At 40.4% G+C, this 17,581-nt stretch overlaps 1 protein-coding gene across 1 annotated transcript in view; it reads left to right on the plus strand.

The window, feature by feature from the left end:
* Positions 1 to 17,581, plus strand: part of tex264a (testis expressed 264, ER-phagy receptor a) — a 78,167-nt gene that overhangs the window by 4,296 nt on the left and 56,290 nt on the right. The window contains exon 2 of the mRNA XM_084928408.1: positions 10,434 to 10,655. Within this exon, the coding sequence (XP_084784534.1) occupies positions 10,434 to 10,655 (222 nt within the window). The remainder of the gene's footprint in view (positions 1 to 10,433; positions 10,656 to 17,581) is intronic.

The raw sequence follows: 17,581 nt of genomic DNA on the forward strand, positions 1-17,581 counted from the left end.
GCTGGAAGTCATCAGAGGCTAATGTCTTGGGTTTAGCTTTTGCTAACAGCAAGCCACCACGAGCTTAAGCCACACAGACCTTAAAAGCCACCACACGCATTCACAAGAATGAAACTATGTACTTATCTGTGTGAAACTGTCAAAGCTCTAAGGGGTTTTCCTGGCTCAGGATGGATCTTTGGGCGTTAAGCATAACTGGCCCACATCCAGAGAAGGCAGTGAATCTGTTACCTTATTGAAAATATGCTGTTTCATAGTTTTGTGTTATATCAGGCCATTAGATTAAAAAATGTCTATCATGCTTGAGTTAATTAAAATCACATTTAATATAACTTGTTAAAACTTCATGTTATTAAATGATTAAAGTGCTGGTAAGTAAACTTCACTCCCCCCATCCGCCACTATCAAAAAGAACAATACATAAAGCTCAATGCACTAATTAATATTAAGTTAGGTCATTTTGGGGTTTTACAGTAGAAGTAGTCCAAAGTGTTGTAGTAAATCCATGTGACAATGGCATAAGTCAAAATTTCATACTGCAGAACAAGTAGAAGGCAAGTCATTATTTTAAGGAAAAATGAATACCTGAAATTCTTTATTCAGCAAAGCTGTTTAATATACATTTAAATTGTGCAATAAATGTATGTTTACATGTAAAAAACAGGAGAAGACCACATCTGGAATATGATAATAAAGAGGATAGTCTATGTGTAATGTCTGGAGCACAGCTGAGATGCAGAATCTTACAATGTTATGCAGTTACCTGACACTCCTTAGTTAAATCAGTAAGAAGGTATTTTAAACTATGCAGTATTTACTTTGATTGTTATGAATTAGTACTCCTTAATCTCCTATCTACTATGTACTGAACAGCTAAGCTGCACACTGACGGACTCTAGATGGCACTATTAGCGTTGAAATTGAGTTTGTGTGGGAGGAAGGTGCTTCCTCAAAACCACAATTGATCTTTATACTCAATTTATTATAATGGCATAAGTAGTGTGACTCAGCCCAGCCTCTTAGTATTCATTCAGTCAAAATGAGTTTCATCAAATTAAAATAAAATTGGATTTCATACCTGCTTGAGAGGCTGGTCACCATGACACATTACTCCAGTGGTTTTCACTCCTGGCTCTCTATTCCAGGGCATGGCTGGTTTTCGATGATTCTTCTGCATTCACCTTGCATTCAGATTGAAATACGGTGCCTGTTTAATGACGATGATGAAAGCTAGAAGGGATCTGTGCCCTGAAAATGTGGATTCAAAACTGACTACGTAAAATAGAGGGCTTCTGTTATAGCAGTGGAATATATTCAGTTGTATATGTGGCAAGTCAGAAGGCTCTTTGACTGTATATTAAAGACGTCTCTGTTGCTTGTTTATGTCTATACAGTTGTTTGCTTGGTCTTATAATTACCTTAACTTATTATTGCAACAAACCTGAAGGATTGAACGTCAAATTTCAAAATAATCGTTTGGCTCTCAGGTGTCAGTCAGCTGCACAGTGACCCTACACGGCCAGACTTAACAATCAAAGGCAGAGAGCTCCCTTGGGATCTCCTGTAATAGAGCTTTGACATAAGCTCCATGACGCGATCCCAGATTGGATAAGTACAGACTAAATCACTGGATTTTGTAGTTGTAGCCCTTTCTTGTGTTGTAGCATGAAAGCGAGTAAAGAATCTACAAGCAGGCTGCCTGTCTGCAAGAAATCTCCAGAGCAGAATTCATTAACAAGAGTGGGCAGCAGTGAGTGCTCCGAGGCCAACGTGTCATGAAGGATAAAGCAGTAAACTACCGGAGGTACTTACAGTTACCAGAAGTAGTTTACTGAGGGACAACTGCGTGCAATTTCACTCCTTCAGTCAAAATAGTGTACAGTACAAATTTACGTCTCACTTTAAATATAATGGCATCTGACTATATGTAAAGGAGCTACATAGCAAATCCAGCTGTCTGTGACACTCATAGCATGTTGTGTAAGCATTGAATCTCAAGTAGAGCTGCTATTTGGTTCATCCTCTGATCTGCTGAATTCCCACTTTGTTTTAGCTCTCTGAAGCAAACAAACTCATGGCTCCCCATGACAAGGAGGAGAAAATGAAATGTCATGTGTAGACATATATGGGAGTGGCAGTGAGAGGTGTGGAAGTGCCTTGGAAGAGGGGTATAAATTGGTAGTCTGACTCACCTTGAGAGCATCGCATTGCTCCAATTCATCAATCGGAATTTCAGATCAGAGCGCCGAGCATCACTTCACTCCCAGTCAGATTTATTAGCATTTTAGTGCTGCTTGTCTGTCTGTCAACAGCAACAACATGAAAGAGGGGCTTCTGGCAAGGGGTTGCCTCTTTTAAAGGTGGATATGAAACGAGAAATAAATACACTCATACCCTGGAGTCTGGTCCCGCAGGTCTTCAAGCCAATATTATGCAAGGATATGGACATGCCAACTCTCCCTGTAGTAAAACACCCCATTAATTTTTATGGACTGAGAAAGATACTGAAAATCAAGAACGGGAGCAATCCAGATGGAATCGGTTTAATGGAGAACCGCTTGTGCCCCCCCAATTTGGCTGTCTTCACAAACTGTTTTACTCTTTTTTTTACTCTATGAACTGACATGTTCAGATTAGTCAGTGAAACAAGAGGGTGAAAAATGTCTTTGAATCTTCTGCACCATCCATCTCGTTTCACGCATCTGCTTTTTTTAGGCCGGGATACACAGGATATTGGATTACAGAGCTGAATATTTAATAGACAAGACATGGAGAAAGATGGTAGAGGAATACAGTTGAACATTTTTTAGAGAAAGAGCTAAGCATGTTTGGGGATGAGGGGGTGGATTCATTCATATTTCCTATTAGGGAAGATTAACTCTGTTACATCTTGCTTGATGAGTGCCACGCAGTGTCCAGCTGGCCTTGGAGTGGTAAACCAGCTCCACAACTGTGTGAGGGAAAACTGTGTCCTGCCTCCAGCAGGGTGCTTATCCTCACCAGTAATTATACATGCCAGTGCTCCCAGGATGCCATGTGTAATTACAAACCAAGTCTGAGCACAGCCTAAAGGGACAGAGCTGCACTCGGTGAAAGCAAGAGAGACAAAAAAATGGATTTCCTTTGGCTCCTGACTTAAAGGGCCGCTGGGGCCCACACAACATCACATCACTGGATGTATAATCTGATTTGGATGCTTTAGGGCTCACTTAAATTTGAGGACATTTTTATATTTTGAGCTTTCAGTTCAAAAAGTGATTTTGATCCAATATTAAATAGTCTAATGCTAAATCACTCAGTTTTCTCAATGATGGTTGATTTTTGCTTTGTGCCTAAATTGTAAAATGAGTTCTTTGTTTAAAATCAGTTCTTTGTTTCTTTTAGTTGGATACATGTGCTTCCTTTACTTTTGCGATAATTAAGCTGCAAACAGCCCATCACAGCATACTTGTGGTCTCGGTGCTGTGCAGCCTTGCAAGTTTCAATTTCCTTCCTGGTGACTTTGTCTTTGCCGTCTCATGTGCCTGTGGGGGGCGAATGGCTTCCACTCAGCTGAGACAGGTTATCGCTCTGCCACACTGAGGGGAAAGACAGCTCTTGTTGAGAAATTGCTTATCCTGTAGTCTCCTGTTCTTGTTTCTCCCCATGTGTCAGGTTCTTTGCTTGGTCTTTGAAGTGCCGTAAACAACCATCTGGCTCAGTGTTCCAGATATATGGGAAGAAAATGATCCCGTGAACCACTGAGCGGAAAGAGAGAGCTCCCCAGCAAAACCCGCGATACGTTTATCCGATCCAGTTGAACCATAGATGAAATATGATTGTGGTTGTTATCCGCTTTACACAGACTTGGGGTTTTCTTTATGAATGCTGCATTTCCTCCTTGTCATACTTCACTGGGGACACTGATCTGAAGATGGCATAGTGCTTTAAAGAGGGTCCAAATTTGCAGATTTGTTGGCTGCAGTGCAATGAAAGGACCTTGTACTATCACAGCCTCTTTAACTCCAGTCTGTCACGATGGCAAAACCCAGTTTGACAACAAGAGCATGAAGAGCAAACATGTCGCATTTGGCTCTAAGTCTTATCATTTTTCAGCACTAATTTCAGTGACACTACTTAGTTTTGTGCTGTAGCAAACTTGACATGAAATAAGAATGATGTATTTATTTATTTAAATCCTTGTTTCACAGCTCATAGCTGTGCTGCTATGTTGCCTTTACAGGGTTTACATGGTTTATTTAAAAACCGAGCAATATTAGTCACTCCTTCCCTCCTAGTTTACATTTTAGATTTACTTTTTGGTGAGTGGAAGTTTTCCAGTTTTGTCTTAATGACTGTGGTGATAATCCTGGATTAAGCAGAGCATGGCATGCTTATTGTGATCCTTTGTTTTATGCTGCGGCAAGGTAGAGAGTTGTCTCCTTGGTGTGTTTGTCCCCAGTCCTCCCTAACCTGCTGACACTTCAGAAATGACCAATTACAAAGTGCCCCACACTGGAAACAGTGCATACAAAGCACTGAAGGCCAGGAGGCTAGAGATACGGGGCTAAGAGCAAGCAAGATGAAGAAAGTAAATCCTCATTATGTGTCTGCTAATAAAAAATTACCTCTCTCAGCTGCGCTTTTGTATTGTTGGAGAGCACTCATCCATCAAAAAAGAACCCTTGTAGCCTCAAGCAAAGAATTGCTTTTGAAATTACTTTGTCTCTCAACTGGTCCTTAGAGAGCTGGCTTATATGTACAAAACAACTGGCAAATTAAAGGAAAAACCTGAAACCTTGACCTCTACCTCGAAGTGATCCAATAACTCTTTTACCCCTTAGAGGACATTTTCTCATTGGGAGAGTTTAGCCACACTCATCCCCCTAGCAAGAAAATCAGTGAAAATCAATAAAAAGTAGTTATGGCTGATAATGCTCATGTTATGCTGAAAGATCTGTATCTATCTATAAGCCTGTATCTATAGCTGCACACACATAAAACACACACATTTACAAGCCACTTTTAAGTAAATTGGGTTTCTACAGCTCGGTACCGAAATATAATATATCTGTGTTCAGTTTCCAAGGTAAAAGCACCACAGTCTTGCCATTATCTATCGCTTTGCTTTTTACTCCCGCCAATCAAAAAGCCACAGTCGGCGTTTCCTCAGCTACCTGTGAGAAATGGTCTTTCAAAATCACAGCTTTGGCAGTGTGGACAGAGGTGAAGAATTTCTGCCTTTCGGACATTTGAACAACTGTGGCGGAGAAGCCAGTACAAGTCAAGTACATGGAGTGTTGTTACTCTCCCTCTCCTAATTGCCTGTAGTTTCTGGGGTGTGTTATCTGAAGGGAAGCAGAGATGAGATGCAGTCAGAGCTGCTGTTTGTTCTTGTTGCTGTGTGGGATGTGAATGACAGCTAGAGCCCTGAATGATATCATTAGTGAACTACTGGTTTGGCTAGCACTCTAGTCTATCAGTGCAGAGAGAGCATGAGAGATGGCGAGATATAAGATGCTGAAGAAAGGCCGTACGTGGGAGGGGTGTTGTTATCCCTTCTGTGTTTGAATGGCTATTGTTTTGTCTTATCATAAACCACCAGTGTTGACAGGGAGTAGCTTTGTACAGAAGCCATGCTGACAGCCCATACATTTGATGCATCCATGTAGGACAGAGGGCGATGCAGGCCAATCCCTGCACATAAATCCATTTGGATAGAGGGGAGAGGCTAAAGAAGAAATCATGTTCACACAACACATCGTATTAATGCTCTTTTATTCATCTAATTTTAAATTTAATATTTTTTTTAAGCTATAATTAATGTTTTACTTATCTGAAGAGTTTCATTTACTGCACCACATAAAATTGGAAAAAAAAGGTTGTTTGCACTTTTCATTATCTCACCTTGTTGGTGTTATTTTTGTAGTTTGTGTGCATGTCTGTTTCTTTTTTGCTTACATTTGGCATCTTCATAAATCGTTTGTGGCGGTGGACAAGAGTACTTCTGCACACGGACAATCTTATGTCCACCTCCATGTGCCTATGTAAAGCAGTTTTTTGTATCGTGTTTATGGTGCAAAGATTTACTGAATGATTTTAAAAACTAAGTGAAGATAAGGTTCTTGGAAAATCACCCAACGGTTAGAATCACCTTATATTTCAAGACAAACTAACAACAGTTAAAAGGACTTTTACTAAAAGCCACGAAGAGAAATTCACATGGTCACACTTGATAGATACGCTAAGAATTCCACCTGCTGTCTGCAGTTACTAAAGGGAGAGCATGGTTCCTAGTGTCAGTGTTTTTGCTTTTGTACCAGTAATAGTTAGTAACTAGTAATTACATTCCTTTATATGTTACTAGGCTTTTAAATAGGTATGTGTACATGGTTACATTGTTGCGACAATTCACTGTGACACTGCTTTTTTTTTTTTTTTTTTTTGCCTGTCCCGTTTGGCTCTTTTGCCATCAGAATTATTGTCTAAAGGCAAAGAAAGATGCCCAACGGATTTACTTTACCAAATTGACCATCCCAGCCTTGCCGTAATGGTCCATTTGATTCACCTTTTATTGTTTATTTTATTTTCACTTGCTGAATACGGGACAGACTTGACTGGGGGAAAGAAGGGGAGAAAGAAAGAGGGAAAGAGAAACAGCTGAGAAGAGGGACAAGGGCAAAAAACAAAAACCAACAGAATGGGCAGAAAAAAAAAAAAATGCATCTATCGATCACCTGGATCACCTGTTGAGAAAGAAAAAAGAAAACAAGCAGAAGAGAACAAGAGTAATAGAATAAACAACATCACAATGATATATGGGAATATGACAGTAAATACTAAATATTAAACATTATTGTGCAGCACATAAGATCAACAGAACACAGTGTGCTTTGAGGTAGGAGCCAAAAAGGGTGTAGTTTGTGGGTGTGATCACCCGTGTGTACACCTGTGAGCATGGACGCGCTTGTTTTTTTTAAAAGGTTCCTTCATGTAATGATCTGCTAGAGGGTGTGGGGAGCCACTGCCCCGTTCTCCAGGGCATGAAGCAGGTATGGAGGAGATCAAAACTCCAGACATCCAGAGGCCCCCAGAACACAAGAGACCAAGGAAGACCAACAGAGGGGCAGCCGCGCCACTGTCCCAGAAAGAGCTGAGGAGAGTCCCAGATGAGGGCTCACCCAGCAGCCACGGAGCAGAAGCCAGGGGGGGTTGCAGTGACGCGCCCGTGAGCTCCGCCGGCAGCCAGCTGTGCCTGAGTGACCGAGCCCCAGGCCGAGAGGCCGGGGTCACCCCACCTCCGAAGTGGCCCGAGCGAGCCCCAGGCTCCAGGCCCCGATAAGCGGCCGCCAAGGAGTGAGCCGGTGTGTACCTGGACGCCCATCCCCGGACACAAAGAACCACCAACGCACCGATGTCTGAGGGAGTCCGCCACTGGCAGGGGAAGTGGTGGTGGGGGGAGATAGGCCTCCAAACATTGGAGGGCCTGAGATGTCCCCAGAGACATTGTTGTTTTGTCTTATCATAAACCACCAGTGTTGACAGGGAGTAGCTTTGTACAGAAGCCATGCTGACAGCCCATACATTTGATGCATCCATGTAGGACAGAGGGCGATGCAGGCCAATCCCTGCACATAAATCCATTTGGATAGAGGGGAGAGGCTAAAGAAGAAATCATGTTCACACAACACATCGTATTAATGCTCTTTTATTCATCTAATTTTAAATTTAATATTTTTTTTTAAGCTATAATTAATGTTTTACTTATCTGAAGAGTTTCATTTACTGCACCACATAAAATTGGAAAAAAAAGGTTGTTTGCACTTTTCATTATCTCACCTTGTTGGTGTTATTTTTGTAGTTTGTGTGCATGTCTGTTTCTTTTTTGCTTACATTTGGCATCTTCATAAATCGTTTGTGGCAGTGGACAAGAGTACTTCTGCACACGGACAATTTTATGTCCACCTCCATGTGCCTATGTAAAGCAGTTTTTTTGTATCGTGTTTATGGTGCAAAGATTTACTGAATGATTTTAAAAACTAAGTGAAGATAAGGTTCTTGGAAAATCACCCAACGGTTAGAATCACCTTATATTTCAAGACAAACTAACAACAGTTAAAAGGACTTTTACTAAAAGCCACGAAGAGAAATTCACATGGTCACACTTGATAGATACGCTAAGAATTCCACCTGCTGTCTGCAGTTACTAAAGGGAGAGCATGGTTCCTAGTGTCAGTGTTTTTGCTTTTGTACCAGTAATAGTTAGTAACTAGTAATTACATTCCTTTATATGTTACTAGGCTTTTAAATAGGTATGTGTACATGGTTACATTGTTGCGACAATTCACTGTGACACTGCTAACGCAGCCATTGTGACTCCCTGTGTTTGCAGTGACTCATTGCTTCGTTGTAAATAGATCTAGTGTATCTCACGCTGCCATGTATGAATAATTCCCTGTCAAAAGCAGATGATCTATGTTCTCTGAATCACCGCTGAACATGGTGTCATGTGACAGTTAAGATTATCTGCTCATCCCAAATAGACACTGTCAGTCATTATTATTACCCACATGGTACATGGATGCGAGCGGCACCCATGGTTGAGGGGTCTGTGTGTTGAAATATATTTATCTCACCCAACCAAAAATGCTGAAATACAACACAAAAGCTGCTGCATGAACAAAGTAAGACAGCAGCGATGGCGCAGTGTAGTAGCAGTGTGGTCAAAAAATAGCTCCGAATGTGAGAAGTGAAATGGAAAAGAAGAGGACGTTGTGGTGTTGAGACGTGATAATTATGCAAGGATGCCAGGGACATGAAGATGAGCGTCTTCCATCTGTGCCCCCTCGGTGCCAGCCCTCCACAGACATCCACTGTCACAGAGCAGAAACCAGCAGCAGGTCTTAAACACTACACTGTTTTTTGCAATGTTTTAACCCATTTGACAGGAGTCACTTAAACTTACTTGTAAAACTTGAACTTACTTGCAAATCCTGCTTTTCTCATCAGCTTTCTGGATTTCACTGTGTTATGAAAATCTCATGGCAGCAATTTAAAATGCCCTTGAATCGGTTAATTTCCCACAGTGAATATTCTATTTTGTATCCAGTTGTTTTGACATAACATTATTTATGTGTCTCTGCAAGTTCTTTTTATACTGTACGGAAATTAATGGGAACCATTAGAATTGCACTCATTCTAAAGAGCCTGTTTGTTGTTCTGCATAAAATTTCCCGCAGTAAGGCAGCATCATCATTATTGGCAGTTTCCTCATGTCTAGGAATTTTAATATAAGCTACAACTTATTTTACACATGGCTGAAAACTTAGACTCGGGCATCTAAAATACAGTGACAACGCTCATCAAGAAAGGGCAATTAATATAAAATGTACTGGGGACAAAAACCCAAACTGGTATGGCCCTTTAACCACAGCTCCCACTCTCCTTCTGCAGCAGACAGACTGCAAACCGTTTACAAGCGGATGTGAGTGGGAGATCCGTTGTCAGATCCTTTTCTGACTGACAGCTCACTCAGTGTTTGTTCCTGTGCTTATCTCACATCTGCATGCAGACATGTGGGCACATTAAGAGACATAATGTTGGCAGAAAGGCCTTTAAGTGAGGGAGATCATACCATCCTGTCAGTTTGTGTCTGCTCTCCTCAAATGTCATAAGACAAGACAGACAGTCTCTGCCAGTTCTAGGGGTGATGTTCTGTAGCTGAACCTAGAAATATTACAATATTACTCATCAAATTGATTGTATAATACCTCCAGAATTCAGAGGAAGTAAATTAACTGTGTGGAGAGCCCTGTTATTAATAAATGCTTTTCATGTAAGACAAAACATCCTATTTAGTTATCACTTGAAATGTTTCAAATCATTTTTGCATGTAACCTGGTATAAAATTAAGATATTTTGCCCACGGTATGGGCATCGTTTTTAGCACATATACAATTTGGACTGCCGTGTATGTGATCTGGCTTTTGGATATCTGGGGTAAGATGTTCACCAGAGCTGGCAGCCCTCTGTCCAGAGACACTTCAGGCTATATGAAGGTGCAACGTCTCAACATGTTTCAGTCAAATGGCTTCTATTTTTACTTGCACATGTGTGTAGTTTTGTGTTGATGCAGCATTAATCCCAACATACAGATTGCATCCTCCAACTCGCTCCCTTTCACTGTACTGGGCCTCTTCATATGCTTTAAAGCACTGCTTGTAATAATCGTAATATATCATAAAATATTGACCTTTTGTTTTTTACTCTGCAAAGAAAAAGTTGTCTATGTGAGTGTGGCTGATTAATAACAACCCTGTGATCAGTTACTTTTTGTCTTTCGTCCAGCTGAAACCTCACGACTTCTTACTCCTTCTACACTAAAGGGCTTGAAATGGGGTTGAACATGCATCATATGCTGTATATTCACTTTTTCTCTCTTTCTGTGCGCTCAGAGGCCACCAGAGAAGTGCCGCTACGTGGTGGGCAGCATCCTGTGTGAGGGTGAAGAGAAGCCAGATGAAGATCTGCAGAAGCTGTATGAGAAGTTTGGCTTCAAGGTGTTTTCTATGCCAGATGTGAGCCATGCTGTGACCACCAGCTTTCCTTGCACCACCCCTCTGTCCCACGTGCTCGGGCCTTACAGGGTGTACCCCAGAATTGCTTCCTACATTGAGGTACATACTCTTTTAAACTTTTTAAACAGTAGTATTGGGTCGAGCTCGGTCTGGCACATTTAGCTACTATATTTAGCTAGCATTCTTAGTGAGCCTTGTTTTCTCATTGGATCTAAACAGTGTGAATATGTTTACAGGTTGTTTAAATTCATTCATGCACTCTTCCACATATAGTGTATATCATCATATGAACAAGAGAAGCAGGAGTTTTCTTCCATTTTTCTCTTGTGGTTTTGTCTCTCATTCTTTTCTGCTTGCTGCTTGTAAAAAGTTCCCAGCCTATGTGTCGTTTAATTCATCACATGAGCAGATGAGGTCTTCAAATCATATTTAGACTAGATGAAATAGTAGAAAATGAAGGTACATATGAGTCCTCCAAGCCCGTATGCTTGGCTCCATTTCCTCAGGACAGGCCTCAAAAAGCTATTGACATTTGCTTATGACATTTACACACATGGTTTCATTTAGGTGCGTCCCGTCGCATGAATAATGCTCCTCGTGTAATTTTGTGTGTAGGGGGGCTCGCTTGCATGTGCCTGCTTCCGTGTCTGATCATCTGTTTATTTAATATCTGTCTTTTCACAGGAGTTGAAAACACCCCATTATTTTTTAGACAGAAAATGCATTATTATATTTGAAAAAAAAAAAAAAAAAGCTCGATCTTTGTGACATTTAGTGTTTCAGAGTGGAACAAACCACCTTCCTCAAATTCGTGACGAAATGTGACAGAAAACTAGTTCACAAAAAAGCTGATTTAGTGTAAGAGGCCTCACATTTGAGTGCAGAAATTCAGTGGTTTGGCTCTAATTCTGTGAACCTTTTATGCTTTATCTGTAAACTGCAGTTTTTGAATTGACAACACAAAGCCATTAAATGATCGGCATGTACAAGTAAATGGTACCATTATGCCATCACAGTAGTGCCTTACTGCATTTAGTCCTTCATCTGTTATTGTGTTCAGGAAAATGGGTGCAAGGACTGTCCACTGGCTATATCAGCTCAGCCACCACATCAAAAGCTGTCTGTTGTAGGCACAGCTATTTCTCACTTTTTATATTGTTGTCTGTCATCCTGGCCTTCTCTTTAATGTTTCAATTATTGGGACTGAAATAATTTGATTTCTTTTTTCTTAGCTGTCCACTATATCAGGTGGTATGTGAAAATTTGCCTGTATACAATGTCTACATCAATTTGTAGTTTTGTCTTGCCAGTTAACTCCTCTGATGCATGCAGTATAGTCTCCTGCTCTGTCTTTTTACCTGCTCTGTCACAGCACAGCTGAACTAAGTGTTAGGGGTTGAAAGAGTAATGACAGAAAAATGAGGGGGGGAGTTAAAAATCACAAAAAATATATATATTAATTAGGGGTGCAACGATACACAAAATTCACGGTTCGGTTCGGTTCGATACTTTGGTGTCACGGTTTGATATTTTTTCGATACAAAAAAATGTTCATGCTTTTTTAATTTGTCATTTATTAAAATTATAAATATATATTTTAACTCAAACGTACAGTTTTTAAATTTAATGTTGCTGAAACAACAAAGTAATAAAAAAAATAAATCTATCTGATCGAGAAATCACTCATCTTTGGAAAAGAGAGTTTATCACAGAGAAATGGCTCTTTCCAAAATAAAAGCTATACTATACGCTTCTTCTGGGCTATATTCTCAGCAGCATATTAAACATATCAGGTCCCCATAAGGAGAATCATGTGCTAACAGCTGTCTAAATGACTCGGGTAAAGTTTGTAGCATGCGTGCTTGTTGTTTTTGTCTGCTTCCACTTGTCTTTGCACTAGGATGATGTCGGCGTAAATGTGCAGTCATATTCATTGTGTTCCCACTAGTGCTGTCAGCGTTAATCTGAAATGACGTTAATGCCACAACACGGCAAATCTCCGTTAACGAGCTACCGCGGATCGCCCCGTGCGTGGGGCTGGACGGCGTCAACACGTTAACAAGCTAACTGCGCTAACACACTAGTTCCCACAAATCGAGCATTGCGTGGCACATCCGACATACTGTTTTACTTTTGTCCATGACTCGCTTACCTTCAGGGTCATACTTCACATGAAGACCAAAATAGTTCCAAAGGCCAGATCTGAATGAGGGTGGGGGAGGTTCAATTTGCCATGTTGCAACGAGCTTAGCTTCTGTCTTGCTAGCTTGCGCTGCGCTCAGTGGATCTGCGCTCAACAGTGCAGCCTAGGCGGAGTAGTCGAACGCAGATCCACTGAGCATGGTCAGAAGAAAAGTTGATAAAATAAATTTAAAATTTTGTATTGTTCGATACATATGCGTACCGAACCGAAAGCACTGTATCGAACGGTTCAATATCGATACGAGTATCGTTGCACCCCTAATATTAATATGTCATATTTTCCAAGTATGTAGTTTGAAGTAGGGCTGCCACGATTAGTCGACTAGTCACGATTACGTCGACTATCAAAATCGTCGACGACTGATTTAATAGTCGACGGGTCGTTTGAAGCTTTGTAAGATCACAAAAGACGCAGGAATAAGTAGTAGGATTTAAGAGTGTAATAACGGACTGAAACAGAAGATGGCAGCACTGCATGTACAAGGATGCCAGCTGCCGTTAAACCCCGAAGAAGAAGAAGTAGCTCTGTCCCATAATTCATAGCGCAGCCCAGCTCAGTTTCCAACAATAGCAACAGCTAGTTAGATTTAATATTATTCTTATTACTCTTTCTGGGTCACAAAATAAACGTTTAACATATTTTCAGGCGAGAATGTAGCTGTGTAAACCTCAAATATCTGCTCAGTTTATCAAGACACCACAAAAGCGCTCAGACGTTTTCGGAGACGTCTGTTACCCACTAGCTCGATAGCTAGCCGGGGGCAAGGCTCACTAGAGCCCGTGAGAACACCGGACTCCCGGCAAATCCTTTTCAAACCCACCGCCGTCTTTCGCTACTCAGGTTAAACATATATAAGTCACTTAGATAACTTTAAAAAATTTATTGTTTGGCCTTTTTTAGTATTTTATTTGTTCCTGAGTAAATCAGTTTGGCTGAAATTAAAGTTATAGTTTTTACACAGCTGAATAAACGTCAAGCAGACAACTTGATTATTAGAAGTGTGAGATGCTTGAGAATATACTCCGGTGTCCCGTTATATTTTAGATAGCAAGGAGTTTATTAAACTTCACCGAAACAATCTGCAAATTTCATTAAAATTTAATAAACTATCATCTTGTCTTTATTTTTAGTTAGCACATACCTTAAACACTTAAAGCTGTAAGCTAATGATAGTTATATAAGAGCAGATGGATGCATGATCTGATTAGTCGACTAATCGCAAAAATAATCGGTGACTAGTCGACTATCAAAATAATCGTTTGTGGCAGCCCTAGTTTGAAGCTGCCTCTGGTCGGGATAACTAGGAACAACTTTAGCCATTATACTAATATACAGTCTAACCTTATGATCTTTGAAGTATGTGGCGCTCTATGAGCTGTAACACCCGATTTTTAGAGGCAGGACAAACTGTAATATGTGCACTGACACAGAATAAATGGTCTAAAGTCAAAGCCACTGCATCCCTAAATGTTAAGATCTAGTAGTTACATAATCATAGCTAGTGTCACTGTGCGTTTCTTGTGAGCTTGCAGCTGTGTCTTTTATGCTGGGATCCGTTTTCACTCACACACTCGTGTGTGTGTGTGTGCGAGACAGAAATGCTTAGTCCGTCAGTTGACCTGAGTGCTGCAACAGGTTGTTGCACTCAGGGTTTAGGAGCTTCCTCTGTGGGCTAATAACACCCACTGACAAGAGCACTATGCATACTAGCTGCAGCACGGCTCATGAATAATGGAATATGGTTTAGTGTGGCTTGGTCTAAGGGGAAGGTATGTGAATGTATTAGAAATGTATACATACATGTATGATTAATGGAGTAGATGTGTAGTTTGAGGGAGTTTGAAAGGAGTGTAAGACTTGTGTGCCAGTTTTGCACAAACCGTACATATTCTTTCTACTAAATTTTTGTGCTAGTCTGTGTATAAATGATTAAAAGAACTTTTCTCCAACTGCATCTAAACAGAAGCCTGGAGAGAATGGCTAAACAGAAAGTGGGCCATGAAATCCTCACATGTGTATAATAATAATTATATACTCTTTTTCTTAAATTGCTCAAAGCAGCGACACTGTTGGGATTGTGGAGCAGAGACGGGTGACGTAGACTCAGTTTCTGAGAGTGTTTGGAGAGCGTGAGAGTGTTTTCTCAGGGATTTTAGTAAACCTACTGGCTTCTTGTAATGCTTCTGCTATCTGTGAGCAGGTTAAGTGCCTAACTGCCCTTTTGGACCTGAGCACTTTCTTTGTGTGTCCAGCCACGGGGCAGACTGAAACAATAACTCAGGCTGGGAATTTGGCTCCATTCCACTTAGGCTGTGTGTTATTTAGGGCTGTCACCACAACAGATTGGCTCTATCCGATTAAAAGAATTCACTTTAATCGTGTTAGTGGATGTGTAGTGTAGATTATTAAAAAGAATAGTGCTGTTGATATGCTTTGTCTCACTCTCAAAATAAGAGGTGTAACCATAATAATACAAAAGCTGTACAAGAACTGGGCAATGAGACAATTGGGAGGATTATTCATTCTCCTTCTCTTTCTCTCACCTCCACTCTTAACTTGACCATCTATTATGCTATTGCTGCAGAAGAAAAGAGCTTGCTGCATGCATGCATTCACATCATGTCCACAGCCGTCCCCGGTGAGAACATACAGTCTATAGGAAAACACGAGAGAGCTACAGCTGATGTGTGGACTCTGAGAGGTCAGGCAGCTCATTCCTGCTTTTGTAATATTGCTGCTCACATTCATGGCAGGATAAAACAACCCTTAGGCCACCGTGAAATTTCCCTGGTGCTCCTGACTGCGAGTCAGCCACTTGTCTTTTATCCACAAATCATAACAGTATTTAAACTATGTAAAGGAGGAGAAATATCTTCAGCATGTGTTGGTTTGACTATTAAAAGCAAATTAAAATGTCAGTGAATTTGTCATATTAGATTAATGCCTGAGGTCTTGGCCATTTATGCTTAATATCACTTCAAATGAAAGCAATGATTGAACAGGTAAGATAGCAGGACTGGTATCTTCTCTGAGTTGTAAAAATGCCAGTGTTGAAAGAAAAGGAAAAATTAGAGGACAAAGGAGTAGCTGTCATGCTACATTAAAGGACTGAGCAAGCCCAGGACCTACAGAATCAAAGCAAACAATCACTGTGCTGTTATTTTGGTGTTCGCCCCAGAAAAAAACTGTAATAGTCCCCGTGAGCAGAAGCAAGATGAGATGCTGATAGCCCCCGTCCATTTACCAATCCATTTATCTGAATCAAGCTTAAACATCATAAAAGCATCTTTCCCCTCATTTCCCTCTATACTGTGTCATAGGATGATGTTGTATGCCCTGCAGGTGCCTCAACAATTAAAATAAATATATTTATAAACCTCCTGAAATATCCTGCATTTGTATCATCCGAGGTTTGTGACTGTATACGAATGCAGTCTATCGTAACCCATAAGAACCCACGTTTTTATGGGTGTCGCCGTCCTTTTACAGATTGAAGAAAGTTTCTGTTTCAGCAATTATATAGTTTTCTTGACAGTGAAAATGTGTCTGGGCTTTTATGGGTTAATTTTGCTTCATAGGTTACTTAGATCATATTTAAAGATAAGATATGTTTTATATAGAGAAGAGGGGAAATCGTAAACAGTGCAGACTAACAAATCATTGCCCACAAAAATACTGTAAGCGGAACTGGGAAAGCTTAAATCTTTATCAGCATTAAAGCTCAATTTCCTTGTGTTTCACAGTAGTGCCTGGAAGGAAAGTCTAAGCAATTTAGCACTGTCACAAAGATAAATAACTGGAATATTGTTTTGAGCTCAGCCTGAATTAGAATTGTGCATCAAAACCCACAGCCCACAGTTTGAGGAGTATGGGTCTGTTGCGATGACAGGTCGGCAACAGTTGAAGCTAATAACTTGAGGGGCCAGCTCTGTGTGTCACGGGGACACGAGCTGTCCAGAAGCAGCTGTGAAGACCTGCTAAGTGCGATCTAATATGAAGCCTCCTCCCATTTCTTCATTTTCTGTATGACTTCAGATACTCACTCTGCAGTGGACGGTGGAAGTCCACACAATGCAGAACTGACCAGGAAGTTTAAAGGAAGAAGCCAATTGCAAGTTCAGACAATCTAATATGATCTTAAAAAAGATAAATGCTTTGTAGCTTGATGGGTCAGAAAACTGCAGTCTGCAAACTTCTAACTGGATAGTGGTCAGTAGCGATATTCGATTCAGGACTTCCTGTTCCACATCCCAGTTATTGTTTATGAATGCAGACACATTTTAAAACCTAAATGAACTAATTAACCTAAATTTAATAAGCCTAAATTAAACGTATATTAGGAGAAATCCTCATCCTTCATTGTTTGTCATGAAAGTAAAAAGAAAATACTGAATATTCTCGCCCTGATCAATTTTAAAGTACACCAAGTCCATCATTGATGTCATTAGTTTAAAATTGTAAAAGTAAAATAAAAATATTTGCAATGTAAAGTATTTATTCCTTTATTAAAAATCTTTTCTTCCTTAAAAATAACATATAAATTACAGGCAATATGTAAATCTTCTCAGAGGAGATGAGCTGCTTCTCTATATCATAATACTCAGATTGTTGTTCACAAAACATCTGATAATGTCACCCAAGGTTCTGCAATGTTGTCTTCTTAAGTATGAATAATTGATCTATGAATAATGAAATGAGTTGCAGCCCAGACTGTGTCTTCCACTGCACTGATGTCAAAGTGTTGCTGTTAATCGCTGGTAAAATCCTCACTGTTTTCACCTTTTTAAGTTAGTGACACCCTTCATGCTCCACCACCGCACAG

The sequence above is a fragment of the Perissodus microlepis genome, chromosome 5 (genome assembly GCF_051167445.1).
Source record: "Perissodus microlepis isolate ML-2025 ecotype Zambia chromosome 5, ASM5116744v1, whole genome shotgun sequence".
Classification (NCBI taxonomy): domain Eukaryota; kingdom Metazoa; phylum Chordata; class Actinopteri; order Cichliformes; family Cichlidae; genus Perissodus; species Perissodus microlepis.